At 44.2% G+C, this 14,996-nt stretch overlaps 1 protein-coding gene across 3 annotated transcripts; it reads left to right on the top strand.

Annotated features, from left to right (window-relative positions):
• Nucleotides 1-5,044: 5,044 nt before the first annotated feature.
• LOC106578372 (neutral cholesterol ester hydrolase 1) lies at nt 5,045-10,946 on the top strand. Of its 3 annotated transcripts, XM_014157092.3 has the most exons (7): nt 5,045-5,308; nt 5,932-6,071; nt 8,048-8,273; nt 8,363-8,432; nt 8,582-8,753; nt 8,839-8,978; nt 9,103-10,946. In XM_014157092.3, the coding sequence occupies exons 2-7, from the start codon at nt 5,934-5,936 to the stop codon at nt 9,578-9,580; spliced, it is 1,224 nt and encodes a 407-aa protein (XP_014012567.1). In that variant the 5' UTR covers nt 5,045-5,308; nt 5,932-5,933; the 3' UTR covers nt 9,581-10,946. The 3 variants fall into 3 exon arrangements, with proteins under 3 accessions (XP_014012567.1, XP_014012566.1, XP_014012569.1); XM_014157091.3 differs by lacking the exon at nt 5,045-5,308 and having other exon boundaries at nt 5,782-6,071; XM_014157094.3 differs by lacking the exon at nt 5,045-5,308 and having other exon boundaries at nt 5,802-6,084.
• The last annotated feature ends 4,050 nt before the right edge of the window (nt 10,947-14,996 follow it).

Raw genomic sequence — 14,996 nt, 5'->3', positions numbered from 1 at the left:
TGGACTGGGAAGGCGCACTGGAGGCCTGGTGCGTGGAACTGGAACAGGTAGCGCCAGACTGGTGACACGCACTTCAGGGCGAGGAGCAGGCACAGGACGTACCTGACTTGGCAGGCGCACTTCAGGGAGTATGCGAGGAGGAGGCACAGGACGTACTGGGCTGTAGAGGTGCACTGGAGACCTGGTGCGTAAAACCGGTGCAGGATATACTGGACCGTGGAGGTGCACTGGAGGTCTGGAGCATAGAGCTGGCACAACCCGTCCTGGCTGAATGCTCACTTTAGCCGGCAACGAGCGCACCGGGCTGTGAATGCGCACTGGAGATACGGTGCGCATCACCGCATAACACGGTCACACGCTCCCCATGGTAAGCACGGGGAGTTGGCTCAGGTCTAAACCCTGACTCCGCCAATCTTCCCGTGTGCTCCCCCCAAAACATTTTGGGGGGAGCTGCCTCTTGGGCTTCCGTCGTTGCCGTGCTAAAATCCTCGTATCGTCGCCGTTCATCTCTTGCTGCCTCTAATTCCTCCCTTGGACGGCGATATTCTCCAATCCGTGTCCAGGGTCCTTTGCCGTCCAGGATCTCCTCCCATGTCCACTCCTCCTGGCCACGCTACTTGGTCCTGGTGTGGTGGGTGATTCTGTCATGTTTGTGTGTAGAGAAGGACCAAGGCGCAGCGTGAGTATCGTTCCACATCTTTTATTTGAATGTGAAACTCAGCGAGACAAACAACTTAACTAATAACAAACAACAAACCGTGACGACAACGGTGCAACATGCACTAACTCAAAATAATCTCCCACAAACACAGGTGGGAAAAACAACAATTTAAATATAATCCCCAATTAGAGACAACGATGACCAGCTGCCACTAATTGGGAATCATACAAAAACCCCAACATAGAAAAAAGAACCTAGAACACAATATAGAAATAAATAAACTAGATGAACCCCCCCAGTCACGCCCTGACCTACTCTACCATAGAAAATAATAGCTCTCTATGGTCAGGACGTGACACCTGAAGCAAAAACGTTGTGCTATCTAGGAGCACGAGTACGGGACCTCAATAAGCTGCTTCCAAACATTTTAAACCTGCATCATGAAATTTAGTCTATCATAGTTCATGTGAACTATGTGTCAGACATATCAGTGTGGATGACGGATCACCACCTCAAGCTGAACCTCGGCAAGACGGAGCTGCTCTTCCTCCCGGGGAAGGACTGCCCGTTCCATGATCTCGCCATCACGGTTGACAACTCCCTTGTGTCCTCCTCCCAGAGTGCTAAGAACCTTGGCGTGATCCTGGACAACACCCTGTCGTTCTCCACTAACATCAAGGCGGTGACCCGATCCTGTAGGTTCATGCTCTACAACATTCGCAGAGTACGACCCTGCCTCACACAGGAAGCGGCGCAGGTCCTAATCCAGGCACTTGTCATCTCCCGTCTGGATTACTGCAACTCGCTGTTGGCTGGGCTCCCTGCCTGTGCCATTAAACCCCTACAACTCATCCAGAACGCCGCAGCCCGTCTGGTGTTCAACCTTCCCAAGTTCTCTCACGTCACCCCGCTCCTCCGCTCTCTCCACTGGCTTCCAGTTGAAGCTCGCATCCGCTACAAGACCATGGTGATTGCCTACGGAGCTGTGAAGGGAACGGCACCTCCATACCTTCAGGCTCTGATCAGGCCCTACACCCAAACAAGGGCACTGCGTTCATCCACCTCTGGCCTGCTGGTCCCCCTACCTCTGAGGAAGCACAGTTCCCGCTCAGCCCAGTCAAAACTGTTCGCTGCTCTGGCACCCCAATGGTGGAACAAGCTCCCTCACGACGCCAGGACAGCGGAGTCAATCACCACCTTCCGGAGACACCTGAAACCCCACCTCTTTAAGGAATACCTAGGATAGGATAAAGTAATCCTTCTAACCCCCCCCCCCCTTAAAAGATTTAGATGCACTATTGTAAAGTGGTTGTTCCACTGGATATCATAAGGTGAATGCACCAATTTGTAAGTCGCTCTGGATAAGAGCGTCTGCTAAATGACTTAAATGTAAATGTAAAATGTGAGATTCAATGACATTATGAAGGGCAACTCAGGCCAACTGAAGATGGATTTTTAAGAACTGATTGGGTCTCTACACCAACAAACGCCCCATAATATCTGGCCCTTTGCCCTCCCTAAATCGTGGCATTGAACGTTTCAGCAGACTTTTAGCCCTCCATAACTGGCTAGGGGACTATTGCAGCTCTGTGGGTGTAATGTGTATTGACAATTTTGATACCTTCTGGAAACAAAGCTTGTTTTATAAGGAGTATGGGATCCACCCAAATCATTTGGGTTCCTGGATCCTTTCACATCATTATAAGGCTGCATTGAGACAATGACTTATCAACGACCCAAGGCCAGCTCAGTTAATCCCTGCCATTTTGTCAGTGAATTGTCATAATGCTTCAGCAAATGTACATTATCCCAGCGGCATTGGAAGACACAATATAAGTAACCTGATCCTACAGCTATTGTATGCAGAAATCATGTGCCTATGAACCAGAGTTATACTGTTTGCACGGGGGCGTTGTGCCCAAGTAGGAAGTCCACTGTGTGAAGCTCAACCTACACTAACATAAATAACATGAGCATGTCTACTTCTGCTAAGCTTCTCAGTAAAGCAATGAAAGCAATCAAGCATCCCAGAAAAGTACTAAAATAGCTCACGTTAACATATGTAGCTTAAGAAACAAGGTTCATGAAATCAATAATTTGCAAGTAACAGATGACATTCATATTCTGACAGTCTCTGAAACTCACTTAGATAATACCTTTGATGATACAGTGGGAACAATACAAGGTTATAACATTTACAGAAAAGACAGAAATGCCAAAGGTGGAGGTGTTGCCTTTTATATTCAGAACCACATTCCTGTAAAGCTTAGCGAGGATCTCATGTAAATGCTGTTGAAGTAATATGGCTACAGGTTCATCTGCCTCACCTAAAGCCCATTCTGGCGGAAAGCTGCTATAGACCACCAAGTGTTAATAGTCAGTATCTGGATAACATGTGTGAAATGCTTGATAATGTATGTGATATCAACAGAGAGGTATATTCAAGAGAAAGCTTCAAACTCTAACTAGTTCCTGAATCAGTCAACCTACCAGGGTAGTTACAAACAGGAATGAAATCATCAACATGTATTGATCACATCTTTACTAATGCTGCAGAAATGTGCTTTAAAGGAGTATCCAAATCCATTGGATGTAGTGTTCACAATATAGTAGCCATATCTAGGAAAACCAAAGTCCCAAAAACTGGGCCTAATATAGTGTATAAGAGGTCATACAATAAGTTTTGTAGCAATTCCTATGTTGTTGACGTAAAGAATATGTGTTGGTCTGTGGTGTGTAATGAGGAGCAAACAGACACTGCACTTGACACATTTATGAAATTGCTTATTCCAGTTACATTAAGAAAATGACTGCAAATTGTTAAATCCTCGTAGATTGATGAGGAATTAAAAAATTGTATGGTTGCGAGGGATGAGGCAAAATGGCAAATAAGTCTGGCTGCACAACTGATTGGCAAATGTACTGCATATGGAGAAATCATATCACTAAACTCAATAAAAAGCAGATGAACCTACATTACATAAAGAATGATAGTAAAAAGCTTTGGAGCACTTTAAATGAAATTTTGGCCAAAAAGGCAAACTCAGCTCCATCATTCATTGAGTCAGATGGCTCATTCATCACAAAACCCACTGATATTGCCAATTACTTTAATGATTATTTCATTGGCAAGATTATCAAATTTAGGCATGACATGCCAGCAACAAACGCTGGAAAATTACTGAGGATAATAGCGGACGATATTGCCACTCCTATTTGCCATATCTTCAATCTAAGCCTACTAGAAAGTATGTGCCCTCAAGCCTGGAGGGAAGCAAATGTAATTCCGCTACCCAAGAATAGTAAAGCCCCCTTTACTGGCTCAAATTGCCGACCAATCAGCCTGTTACCGACCCTTAGTAAACACAAATGACTGATGATTGGCTGAGAGAAATTGATGATAAAAAGATTGTGGCAACTGTTATGTTAGAATTCAGTGCGGCTTTTGACATTATTGATCATGGTCTGCTGATGGGAAAGCATATGTGTTATGGCTTTACACCCCCTGCTATATTGTGGACAAAGAGTTACCTGTCTAACAGCACACAGAGGGTGTTCTTTAATGGAAGCCTCTCCAACATAATCCAGGTAGAATCAGGAATTATCCAGGGCAGATGTCTAGGCCCCTTACTTTTTTCAAACTTTACTAATGACATGCCACTGGCCTTGAGTAAAGCCAATGTGTCTATGTATGCGGATGACTCAACACTATGCATGTCAGCTACTACAGCGAGTGAAATCACTGCAACACTTAAAGAGCTGCAGTTAGTTTCAGAATGCATGGCAAGGAACAAGTTATTCCTAAATATTTAAAAAACGAAAAGCATTGTATTTGGTTGTAGCGTCATACCCAAGAAGACTCAATGCTGTAATCGCTGTCGAAGGTTCTTCAACAAAGTACTGAGTAAAAGCTCTGAATACTTAAAAAAAAAAATGTTTTTATTGAACTAGGCAAGTCAGTAAAGAACAAACTGTTATTTACAATGTCGGCCTACTAAAAGGCAAAAGGCCTCCTGCGGGGACGGGGATCAAAAATAAAAAAATATATAGGAAAAAACACACGTCATGACAAGAGACAACACAGCACTACATAAAGAGAGGACCTAAGACAACATTTACATAAACATGATATTTCAGGGGGGGTTTTCTTATATATAAATTAGCAAAAATGTCTAAAAACCTGTTTTTTCTTTGGCATTATGGGGTATTGTGTGTAAATTGATGAGGAATTTTAGAATAAGACTCTAACGTAACAAAATATTGACGTCAAGGGGTCTGACTATTTTCAGAAGGCAGTGCATCCTTGATGCCATTTAGATGCTGCTGTCTGGTGGCATAAGAAGAGAATGACACTTTCACATAAAAAGGCAAGAGACCTTTATCAAAGACAGTAAGTAGTGTGAAGATAGGCAGAAACTACTTCTACAATAGAAATCCCCGATAACACTTGTAGGCGATGTCATGGCTACGTTGGCTAGTTAAGCTCATGCGTAGAAACACGTCGACGGTTGTAATGGTCGTCTCTGTCGAAATGCGAACGTCAAATCAAGGCATTCCTTAAGGTTGTTTTTGACGAAAACGTGTCCGTTTGCGATGTGGCGTCTCTGGGTTTACTGGGTTTAGAAACTCTGTGCCTTCATGCTAGGGGTGAGTAGACGATCAAGCCCAGCACTGACTGTCAACCCTTATTAATGACATATATCTACTTTGTGGTTGTCCCTTCAAATGTATTAAATTATTCCTGACGAAACATTTGTCAAGTTCTCCCATCTTGTTGTAGTTGAGTCTGAATAGTTTGACTAGTATAAACTACAGTTCCCATGAGCGCTACGCGTCTCTTTACGCAACCCTGAGGATTTCCTTATCAGATTTTACGTAATGCAGCTAACTTTCGAAAGCAAAAGCCGGGAGCAAACTTCAAAATAAAAGCCATCTCAGACTGAAATCCACAACATCTAGGCCTATTTTGAACTGTATAATATTGATAACAGATGCTCTTGTATCTGATTTTATATTTTAGGCCTACTGGACTCTAATGGTCTTGTTGAACAAAAATATTTGGAATCCAATAATAATTTTAATCATAACAGGACTTTTATTCTGACACCACTATTAATCCTCATTCTTGTCTACGTTTCTCGCTTACCCCCAATGTTAAACCGACCTCTACCAACCACAGGGATACAGAAAAAAAACGAGTCACCGTGAATTCAATTCACATCTCTTTTATCGGGTGAATGTGCCCGGGTGACAGTTCGTTCTCCCCGCAGTTATGAGGCTCCGCTGGTCCGGGGGCGTGCTGCTGTCGGTGGCGGCTGCCTACTACGTCTATACTCCGTTACCGAGTACGGTGAGCGAGCCCTGGAAGCTCATTCTGCTGGACGCGCTGTTCCGGAGCTTCATACATGCGGTAGGACTGACTGGTAATGACTTGAGAATAGAACGTATTAGTTAAGTTAAGGCAGGTGTTTTGCTGTAAATAGTATTGAATACTAGAATTAGTCGGTTCATGACATTAGTGCAGTGACCTGGTTAGCCTATGGGTCCCATCAGGTCATACAGCCCACAGGACAGTCAAATAACCTATAGTACCTTGACAGTCCATTAAGGGCACCAGTCAGGGGCTTCATGCACCCTAAAAATCTGTGGGGGCACAAAGTATGTGAGGGGTGTGGTCTCGGGAATACATTTGAGAATTGTGCATTTTTCAAACACCTGAAAAATGCTTTCCCTTGCAATCTAGAGACATAATAAATAAGCATAATTCTATGTAAAAAATCAGTCTATTTCTATATATTTTTTAAAATTTTACCCCATTTTTCTCCTCAATTTAGTTAAGACCTTGTCTCATCGCTGCAACTCCCCAACAGTCTTGGGAGAGGCGACGGTCGAGACATGCGTCCTCTGAAACATGACCCGCCAAGCCACGCTGCTTCTTAACACACTGCTCGCTTAATCCAGAAGTCAGCCGCACCAATGTGTCGGAGGAAACAAAGTTCGACCCTAACCCAAGCGGCGCTGGGCCAATTGTGCACCGCTCTATGGGGTCCCAGGCTGTAGTGGTGAACCCCAGGCTGTAGTGGCACCTTAGCACTGCACTGTGCCACTTGGGAGGCCAATACAACTATATTTCTGCATATCTAAGCACACCTCTTGAGCTATCTGTATCGTGCTGACTAGTGGTTCTTTTTTTAAACAAGCTAAATATGCTTCTCTGCTAATATCTGGGTCTTATTCAGTACATTTAGTTATTGCTTGCTTTTCTAAAGTCTATCAACCTTGCCAGCAGGCATGCCAGCTAAGATAGATGGACAAGCTAGCTACTCTAACTTGATTGATAGCCTGAAATGGCTTCTTGGTAGCTAGTTATGAGGTTGGGAGATTGGGAACCTATCTGGGCTAGTTAAACCCAGCTTCATATAATTGCTAAGTGGCTAGTAGTGTTACAGAGAAAAAAATAAATACAAATGATATATATCAACAGGACAAATCTGAGGGGGCCCGTACCCCTGTGCACCCTATGGGCATGTCGCCTCTGGTAATAGTGTTTTGGGTTGGAGAGTAGTAGCATGACATTAATAGGCCTTTACTTGAACAGACTGTCTGAACTTTGAACCTCTATCATTGGCCAGCTACAATAAGGACAAGTACACACAGGCCTTGTGTGGCGATAAGTTCAGTATACTGCATTATTTTCCAGAAAGTAGGCTGGCCCTTTTTGAAGTCACATAGGTTGATTCATCGATCTCTTTTTATCTATACATCTCTCTTACGAAAACTCCCGCCGTGCCTAACATCATTATTAATCTTTAGTTACCATATCTGATCTCAGGGATGGCTAACCCTGAAAATCCTCAGTTAGGTAAAACTGCTTTTAGTTTCTTTGCAGTCCATGTATAGAACAGATTGTTCTATACATGTTGTGGAATGTGGTTGTTTTTCTTGAGTATTTGTAATAAAAATAAAAAAAATCGTTGTGTTATTTTTTTGAGAAAATTGTGTATATGTAGGGCTCCTTGCTCCCTTGCAAAAGAGACCTTGGTCTCAATAGTGACTCCATTCAAATAAATAAATAATGAAAATTGTCGCAGTGCTCACTGGCCTTGTGCAAAAGTGGTCAACAACAGTGAGGATCTGATGAAATAGAGAGTGAGGAGTGGCTGAGAGTCATCAACACGCCTTAACCTGTGTCGACCTAACCTCCCTCTAACCTGAACTACCAGTCCAAACACCTACCTAGTTTATTAGTAATACTGTAGAAGATGACTCACACTGAGACCTGCAGTACCAGTCCCCACACCCTATACAGTATATCTGGATGGCTGGTTGTAGTTTATACATCCCGTCACAGATATTAAACTGATCGTGTGTGTGTGTGTGTTCCAGGGTGATGCGGCGCAAGCTCTTGGGGTGTGTCACAGTGTCCATATGTTGAACTCTGTGGTGTCTCGGTTGGAGGTGATTGAGCCATGGTCTAGTCCTACTGTAAGTGTCACTGACTCCGCCTTGGGGGGCGTGCCCGCACGAGTGTTCCAGCCAGTTGGAGGAGGAGCCAAGCTCAGGAGGGGAGTGCTTTACTTCCATGGTGGGGGATGGGCCCTTGGCAGCGGACGTAAGTGTGTGTGTGCGCGCTAGAGTGTCTTTTTAAACTTTCCATATGTGTTTATGCACAAAATGTTCTGCATTTGTATGTATGTGTAGGAATGAGATCTTATGACCTGCTGTGTAGGAGGATGGCTGAAGAGCTGGATACAGTCGTTGTGTCGGTTGAGTGAGTATCAGAACCACTAATACTTTAAAAACATATATCTACATAAATCATATGGGAACCGAACTGGCAACCGGAAGGCTACCATTGTGCCCATGAGCATGGCACTTATACTAACTTAACTTATGGTGTGTTAATTGTTGTTACCATAGTTACCGCTTGGCCCCTGATGCAGTGTTTCCAGACCAGTACCATGATGCTCTAGCAGCGTCCAGGGCCTTCCTGTCCCCAGAGGTCTTGCAGCGCTATGGGGTCAACCCAGCCAGGGTGGGGGTGTCTGGAGACAGCTCTGGGGGGAACCTCGCTGCAGCCGTGGCCCAGCGGGTACACGCACGTAAACGTACACGCATGCACACACACACACACACATAAACAGTCACACACTATCACATTCTTTTTCTGGCCACAGATTTCTGCAGATGACAGTATGAGTGTGAAGTTCAGTATCCAGGCGTTGATCTACCCAGTCCTCCAGGCTCTAGACCTGAACACCCCGTCCTACCAACAGAACCACAACGTACCCATCCTGCACCGACACCTTATGGCCAGGTACAGCACACGCACACACGCACACACACACACACACACACACACACACACACACACACACACACACACACACACACACACACACACACACACACACGTTACTAACCTTCCTCTCGCTCTCTAGGTTCTGGCTGATTTACCTGGGGGCTGATCCCTCTCTCCTCCCTCATCTCCTCTCCTCCCCCTCCTCCCTCCTTCATCCCTCCATCCCCCCTTCCATCCGTTCTCATCTCAACTGGACCTCCCTGCTCGCGGCCAAACACCAAAAGCATTACCGGCCCGTTGGCATGGAGACTGGGTCGCGAGAGGTCACGGGGATAGTGCCGGGGTTGGTGGATGTTCGAGCGGCGCCGTTGCTTGCAGAACAGGGGATTCTGGGTAGAACGCCGCGAGCGTACGTGATGACGTGTGAGTTTGACGTTCTGAGGGACGATGGGTTGATGTACGCCAGGAGACTACAGGACGCGGGCGTCACGGTTACCAGTGTTCACTATGACGACGGTTTCCACGGCTGCATGGTATTCTCCTTTTGGCCGTTTTGGTCCTCCGTTGGCCAGAGGAGTCTGGACAACTACATCCAGTGGCTAGACCACAACCTCTAGAACAGCCATACTCAACAGGTGGACCGCGGTCTGGAATCGGACCCAGAAGAGGGTCGATACGGACAGTGTGTTTTAAAATCTATTTTTTAAGAAATCTATCAGGCTTTTAACTTACTGCTGTTGAGTAGTTATCATGGGCAGGGGACTCGACCCCAAGGGGGCCCCCCATGGATTTTGTTGAATCACTCAGGTATCATATGAACACACATAAGACATGGCAAAATGTGTAGAATTGCAGGAAATGTGCTTTAAACTGCAACAGTTTTTTTCGCCCCATGTCAAAATGTGTGGAATTGCAGAAGATTTGCTTTAAAACGGCCACGTTTTTTTCTCCTCCAGCAGAAGGGGTGTGAATTGTTTGAACAGTTTGGAGTTACATGCGTTGCGAATGGCGGGTTCATTACTACGCCGACAGATGACAATACCCATCCGGACCTTTGCCACTTAGGAAATTTGTGTGACCAGACCATCTCAAATAGTAGTCAAGACCACCACAGAACCCTATGGAACCCAAGTTATGTTGAGAATCAAAACTATAGGATCACAACCTAGAGCCCAATAGGAGCACCACTAGGACTAAAACGTCCAGGCAACCAGACAACCACACCTCCCATGCCTCTTTCCTTTTGACTACCTAGCTGATCCTGTGGTTGTTCAATGTAAAGACAGTGAACTGTCAGCTGTCTATGGAAACTGATTTAAAGCTTTGAAAGCTAACAGTCTGATACACTGAACGACTGACCAACATACACAGCTGTGTGGAATCTCTGGGTTGTGCAATAATATGTAGTATTTATTTATTTGACCATTCCAAGCTTAGAGAAGCAGGCAGAAGAGAGCCAAAAACAGACCTCACCACATGTTTTAACTACAGCCCCTGAGGAATTGTTTTAGCAGGGTATAGGACCACTAAGAGAGAATCTGACACGGCATGAGACTAGACAGGCTGAAAATGATTTTTTTTTTTAAATGTATTTTAGAAATTAAGTAACTCACTGGGCAAAAATGGTTGAATCAACATTTTTTCCACTTACAAAAAATCTGTGATGGAAAACTGATTGGATTTGCAAAAAGTCATTAACCTAAGGGAATTTTGTCATTTTTTTCACCCAACTTTTGACCTAAATCCAATGACATAGTGAAATTGTTTGTTGAATTCACGTTATTGACAACTCAACCAAATGTAAATCAAAACTAGACGTTGAAATGACGTCTGTGCCCTGTGGGGAGATATGTTATGTGCAGAGAGAGAGAACATTGACCATAGAACGTGTGTTTTTAGTATAAGGAATATTGTCTGTTCTAAATGCGTCAAAGGATCAGGTGTTTGTGTTATGTGAAGATATAAAGCCATGTCAACCAGGAATTCCAAGTATTCCAAATTGGCTTCTTTTCTTTTAGAAAGATCTGTCCTCCTTTCTCACACAATGTACATAGCTGTTGGTTTGGCGTATTATGTTGATGTGTTTTCCTTTTGCCTGATATTTGTTGACCACTAGGACATTTCAATGTACTTTAGGCCTGGCCAAAGTCATGCATTTAGACATATGGCTCTGGGCCTGGCTATTAACCCTGGGTGTAATACCACTACTAGACAGATGGTGACACTGTTGTGCTCTACAGATTAGAAAACCACTTCCAAGACTCAATCAACTGACTGTAAACTGGTAGGGAATAAAGGCCTCTGTGTGAGTTTCAAAACTGTGAACAGTTTTATATTATCACTTAAGAGAATTTAAACTAATGAATATATGTACATAAAACATATATTTATCTGATGTTGAGTCTAAATGGATCTGAAGTTTCAGTGGTGTGTATTGGTTCAGCTAACTTCCTGTTCTGAGCACAGTATTGTAATATACTTACAGGTGAAAAATGTTTTTATTTGATTTAACTAGGCAAGTCAGTTAAGAACAAATGCTGATTTACAATGACGGTCTACCCCAGCCAAACCCTAACGACACTGGGCCAATTGTGTGATGCTCTATGGGACTCCCAATCACGGCCGGATGTGATACAGCCTGGATTCGAACCAGGGACTGTAGTGACGCCTCTTGCACTGAGATGCAGTGCCTTAAACTGCTGCGCCACTCAGGAGGTGAAAAAATGTTCTTCCTGTTAAAAATAATAATTGTGTGTGTGTGTGTGTGTGTGTGTGTGTGTGTGTGTGTGTGTGTGTGTGTGTGTGTGTGTGTGTGGTGTGTGGTGTGTGTGTGTGTGTGTGTGTGGGGGGGGGGGGGGGGGCGCTGTTCCAGTTTAAAGAATGCAGTTTGAACCTCCAGGGTGTTTTGAAGCTGAGTGGCACGTCTCTTTATTGCTACAGGGTAAAATCTCTCTCTCACACACACACACACACACACACACACACACACACACACACACACACAGAGAGAGAGACAGATGCATACATACATACATACATACATACATACATACATACATACAGTGCACACATACACATGCACACACACACACACTAGCACGCCAGCTATGTGAGTGTGTGAATTGAATGGTAGCAGAAGATTTTAGACAGGAGATGGCGTCCCAAATTGAGAATAGGGGAACCTGTTCTAATGTTGTATCTTTCACGCTCTCCCTTCGCATTCTCTTTCTCGATTTCTGCCTTCCTCTCTTTCCTGCTCTCCGTCTCTACCTCCTGTCTCTTTTCTTTCTCACACCCTGAAGAGGAAGAGAGTAACCTGACCCATCAGATGATCACATGACCTGTCACATGACAGTAGAAGGTGAACAGGTACAGTACATGCTCGATCAACACATCTGAGTGTGTGCGCAATTGACTGCATGTTAGTGTGTTTGTGTGTGTCCCTGACCTTGTTTGGGGAGTTAGTCTCTGTGCCCTGGGAAGTAACCTGTTAATCACTTGCTGCTGGATGATTATTTCAAAAGAAAACAAAACCTACAGAATGAAAATGGAGAGGATGTGAAAAAAGAAGTGTGGGAGTCGATGGGGTAATGTGAGAGGAGAATGTTATCACTGAGAGTAAAGGTTACATTGTTCACTGCTTCCTGACAGGGAGAATGAGGGAGAGAGATGGAGGGGGGAGTAGGGGAGGAAGAAGTAGGGAAAGGGAAAGGGAGAGAGAGAGAGTTTGTGCTTCAGGGCAGTGTGCTAAAGACCAACATAAAGACAGTCTGTATCTAGCCCCGTTTATACCTGGTTCTAACATGCATCCTTTGTCTTGGGCTCCTGAGTGGCGCAGCGTTCTAAGGCAATGCATCTCAGTGCTAGAGGGATCATTACAGACACCCTGGTTTGAATCCAGGCTGTATTCCAACTGGCTGTGATTGGGAGTCTCATAGGGCGGCGCACAATTAGCCCAGTGTCGTCTGGATTTGGCTGGTGTAGGCCGTTATTGTAAATAAGAATTTGTTCTTAACTGACTTGCCTAGTTAAATTAAAAAAATATGATTTCCAAATTCTGATTGTGCCCACATTTTCAGACAGGTGTAGATGATTAAAAGATGCATTGTGATCAGATTTTTTTGACCACCTCCAGAGGTAGTCAGGCACGCATTGTGCCTAGACATCTTACTAATGTAGACAGATCTGGAAAGTGAAATCAAAGTGACAACAATTTTGGCCCCCCTAAAACCCTATCTTTCTTTTTTTACATCCGTTATTAGACAGTGGCAACAATGATTATGAACATGGTCTTTTGCCTGCAATGCAGTGAAGAAAATGATATGACAACAATAACGTCTAATGTAACTGGCCCCTCTAACAGTACAACTGGCCCCAGCTTGGCCCCCCCCCCAGTTGAAATGGTCTAGAACCGCCACTGGCTGGGGCTTCCGTGTATGCCAATTATTCAATGGATATTCTTAAAAAAAATATGAATGTATTTATTTTAAGACAATTACTGATGCAATAAGTGAACGGTGCTACCTGTCAATGATTTTAGAGGCTGGTATAATGCTATTTTAAATGGTTTGACCATCCAGATATGTTTACACTTGATTGAGGAGGTGGTCAGGACGAGCTGATCACAATCAAATCAGTGTGTCCTTTAATTATTTACACCTTTCTAAAAATGTGGGCACAATGAGGATGTGGACCAGATCATGACAAAGGGCGCATGTTAGCACCAGGTAGAAAAGGGGCTTCTGATATTGTATCTCTTTCTCTCTCCCCCCCCCCCCCCCCCCCCCACGTTGTAGGTTGGTTCTGACTGATTGACTGACTAATTCCTGAAGTGAAATGAGGCATTGAGTTAGCAGCTCCCACTACAATGGTGCTAGTTACACACACACACAGTCATAGAGTCACACAGTCAGTAGATCAACTTTAGTTGGGGCTTTTCCTGGCGTCAGAAAAAATAAACGATGCCAAAAACAGAACTCTGGAAAACCCAACATTTCCTCATTGGCCATTGGTCGGTTCTCTGATTCCCAATCTTCCAATTGGCCCATTCTATTGTCTCCCGCCTCCCACCCCCCTGTTGTGTGCGTGTGCCAGATATTACTGCAATGGTCATGGATGCATTGTTTAGGTGTGTGTGTGTGTGTGTGTGTGTGTGTGTGTTACAGCCGTGTGTTTGACTGAATTGTTTAGCTGGGAGAGAGTTCTGAGGTCATGTCGACACCAAGGTCTAGAGAGAGAGAGAGAGAGAGAGAGAGAGTTGGGAAAGAAGCAGAAAATAGAGAGCGGGGGAGTAGAGTAGTAGTATTATTATTAGTAGGAGTATTAGTAGTACAGTATTATTATTATTATTATTGGTAGTACTGTATTATTATTATTATTATTATTAGTGGTAGTAGTAGCATTAGTAGTTGAGTATTTTTAGAGGACAAAGTTGGGAAAGAACTGAACAATTGGAGAAGGGGAGGGATTTGGGGAGTAAAAAAGTGATTGTGTGTAACATCATAGATGGAGTGTCTCCTGTCCAGCCACTCTCAGCAGGGATAATTATGATGACTCTATCACTCAGACCTCCCCAAGTCCCCGAAACAGAGCTGGCTGGGAGAGGACAGACACACACACACACACACACATTTCAACTGGAACTAATAAGAACAAGGAACTGACTGAACCCCCCCCACACTCAGAATACCAAGTGAAACCGAATAAGTCCGAGACTCTCAGGGGGACACGCATGCACGGAGCACAGATTGAGGCCAGATGTTTACAATACAGAAACTGAGAAACAAGATCCATTTATAAACCGAACAGAATAATCCTGTTTTTCGTTTGGAATAGAACGATGGAATAATATAAACATGTATTATTGCCACGTAGCTATATGCAATGCCTACAGTGGTTGAATAGAAGGGCAGATGTGTAGGCCTATAGCGTTAGGCCTAAATCTCTGTGATCAACAACAGATAGTCTATAGCAGACTGACTTCCGAGCCTAATAATAACTGCGTATCAGTGTTGGTTCAGCTTTAGCCAGAAC

Source organism: Salmo salar, chromosome 19, assembly GCF_965601325.2.
Source record: "Salmo salar chromosome 19, fSalSal1, whole genome shotgun sequence".
Taxonomy (NCBI): domain Eukaryota; kingdom Metazoa; phylum Chordata; class Actinopteri; order Salmoniformes; family Salmonidae; genus Salmo; species Salmo salar.
Note: the sequence above shows the minus strand (reverse complement) of the source record. Positions and strands in the feature narration are given on the sequence as shown.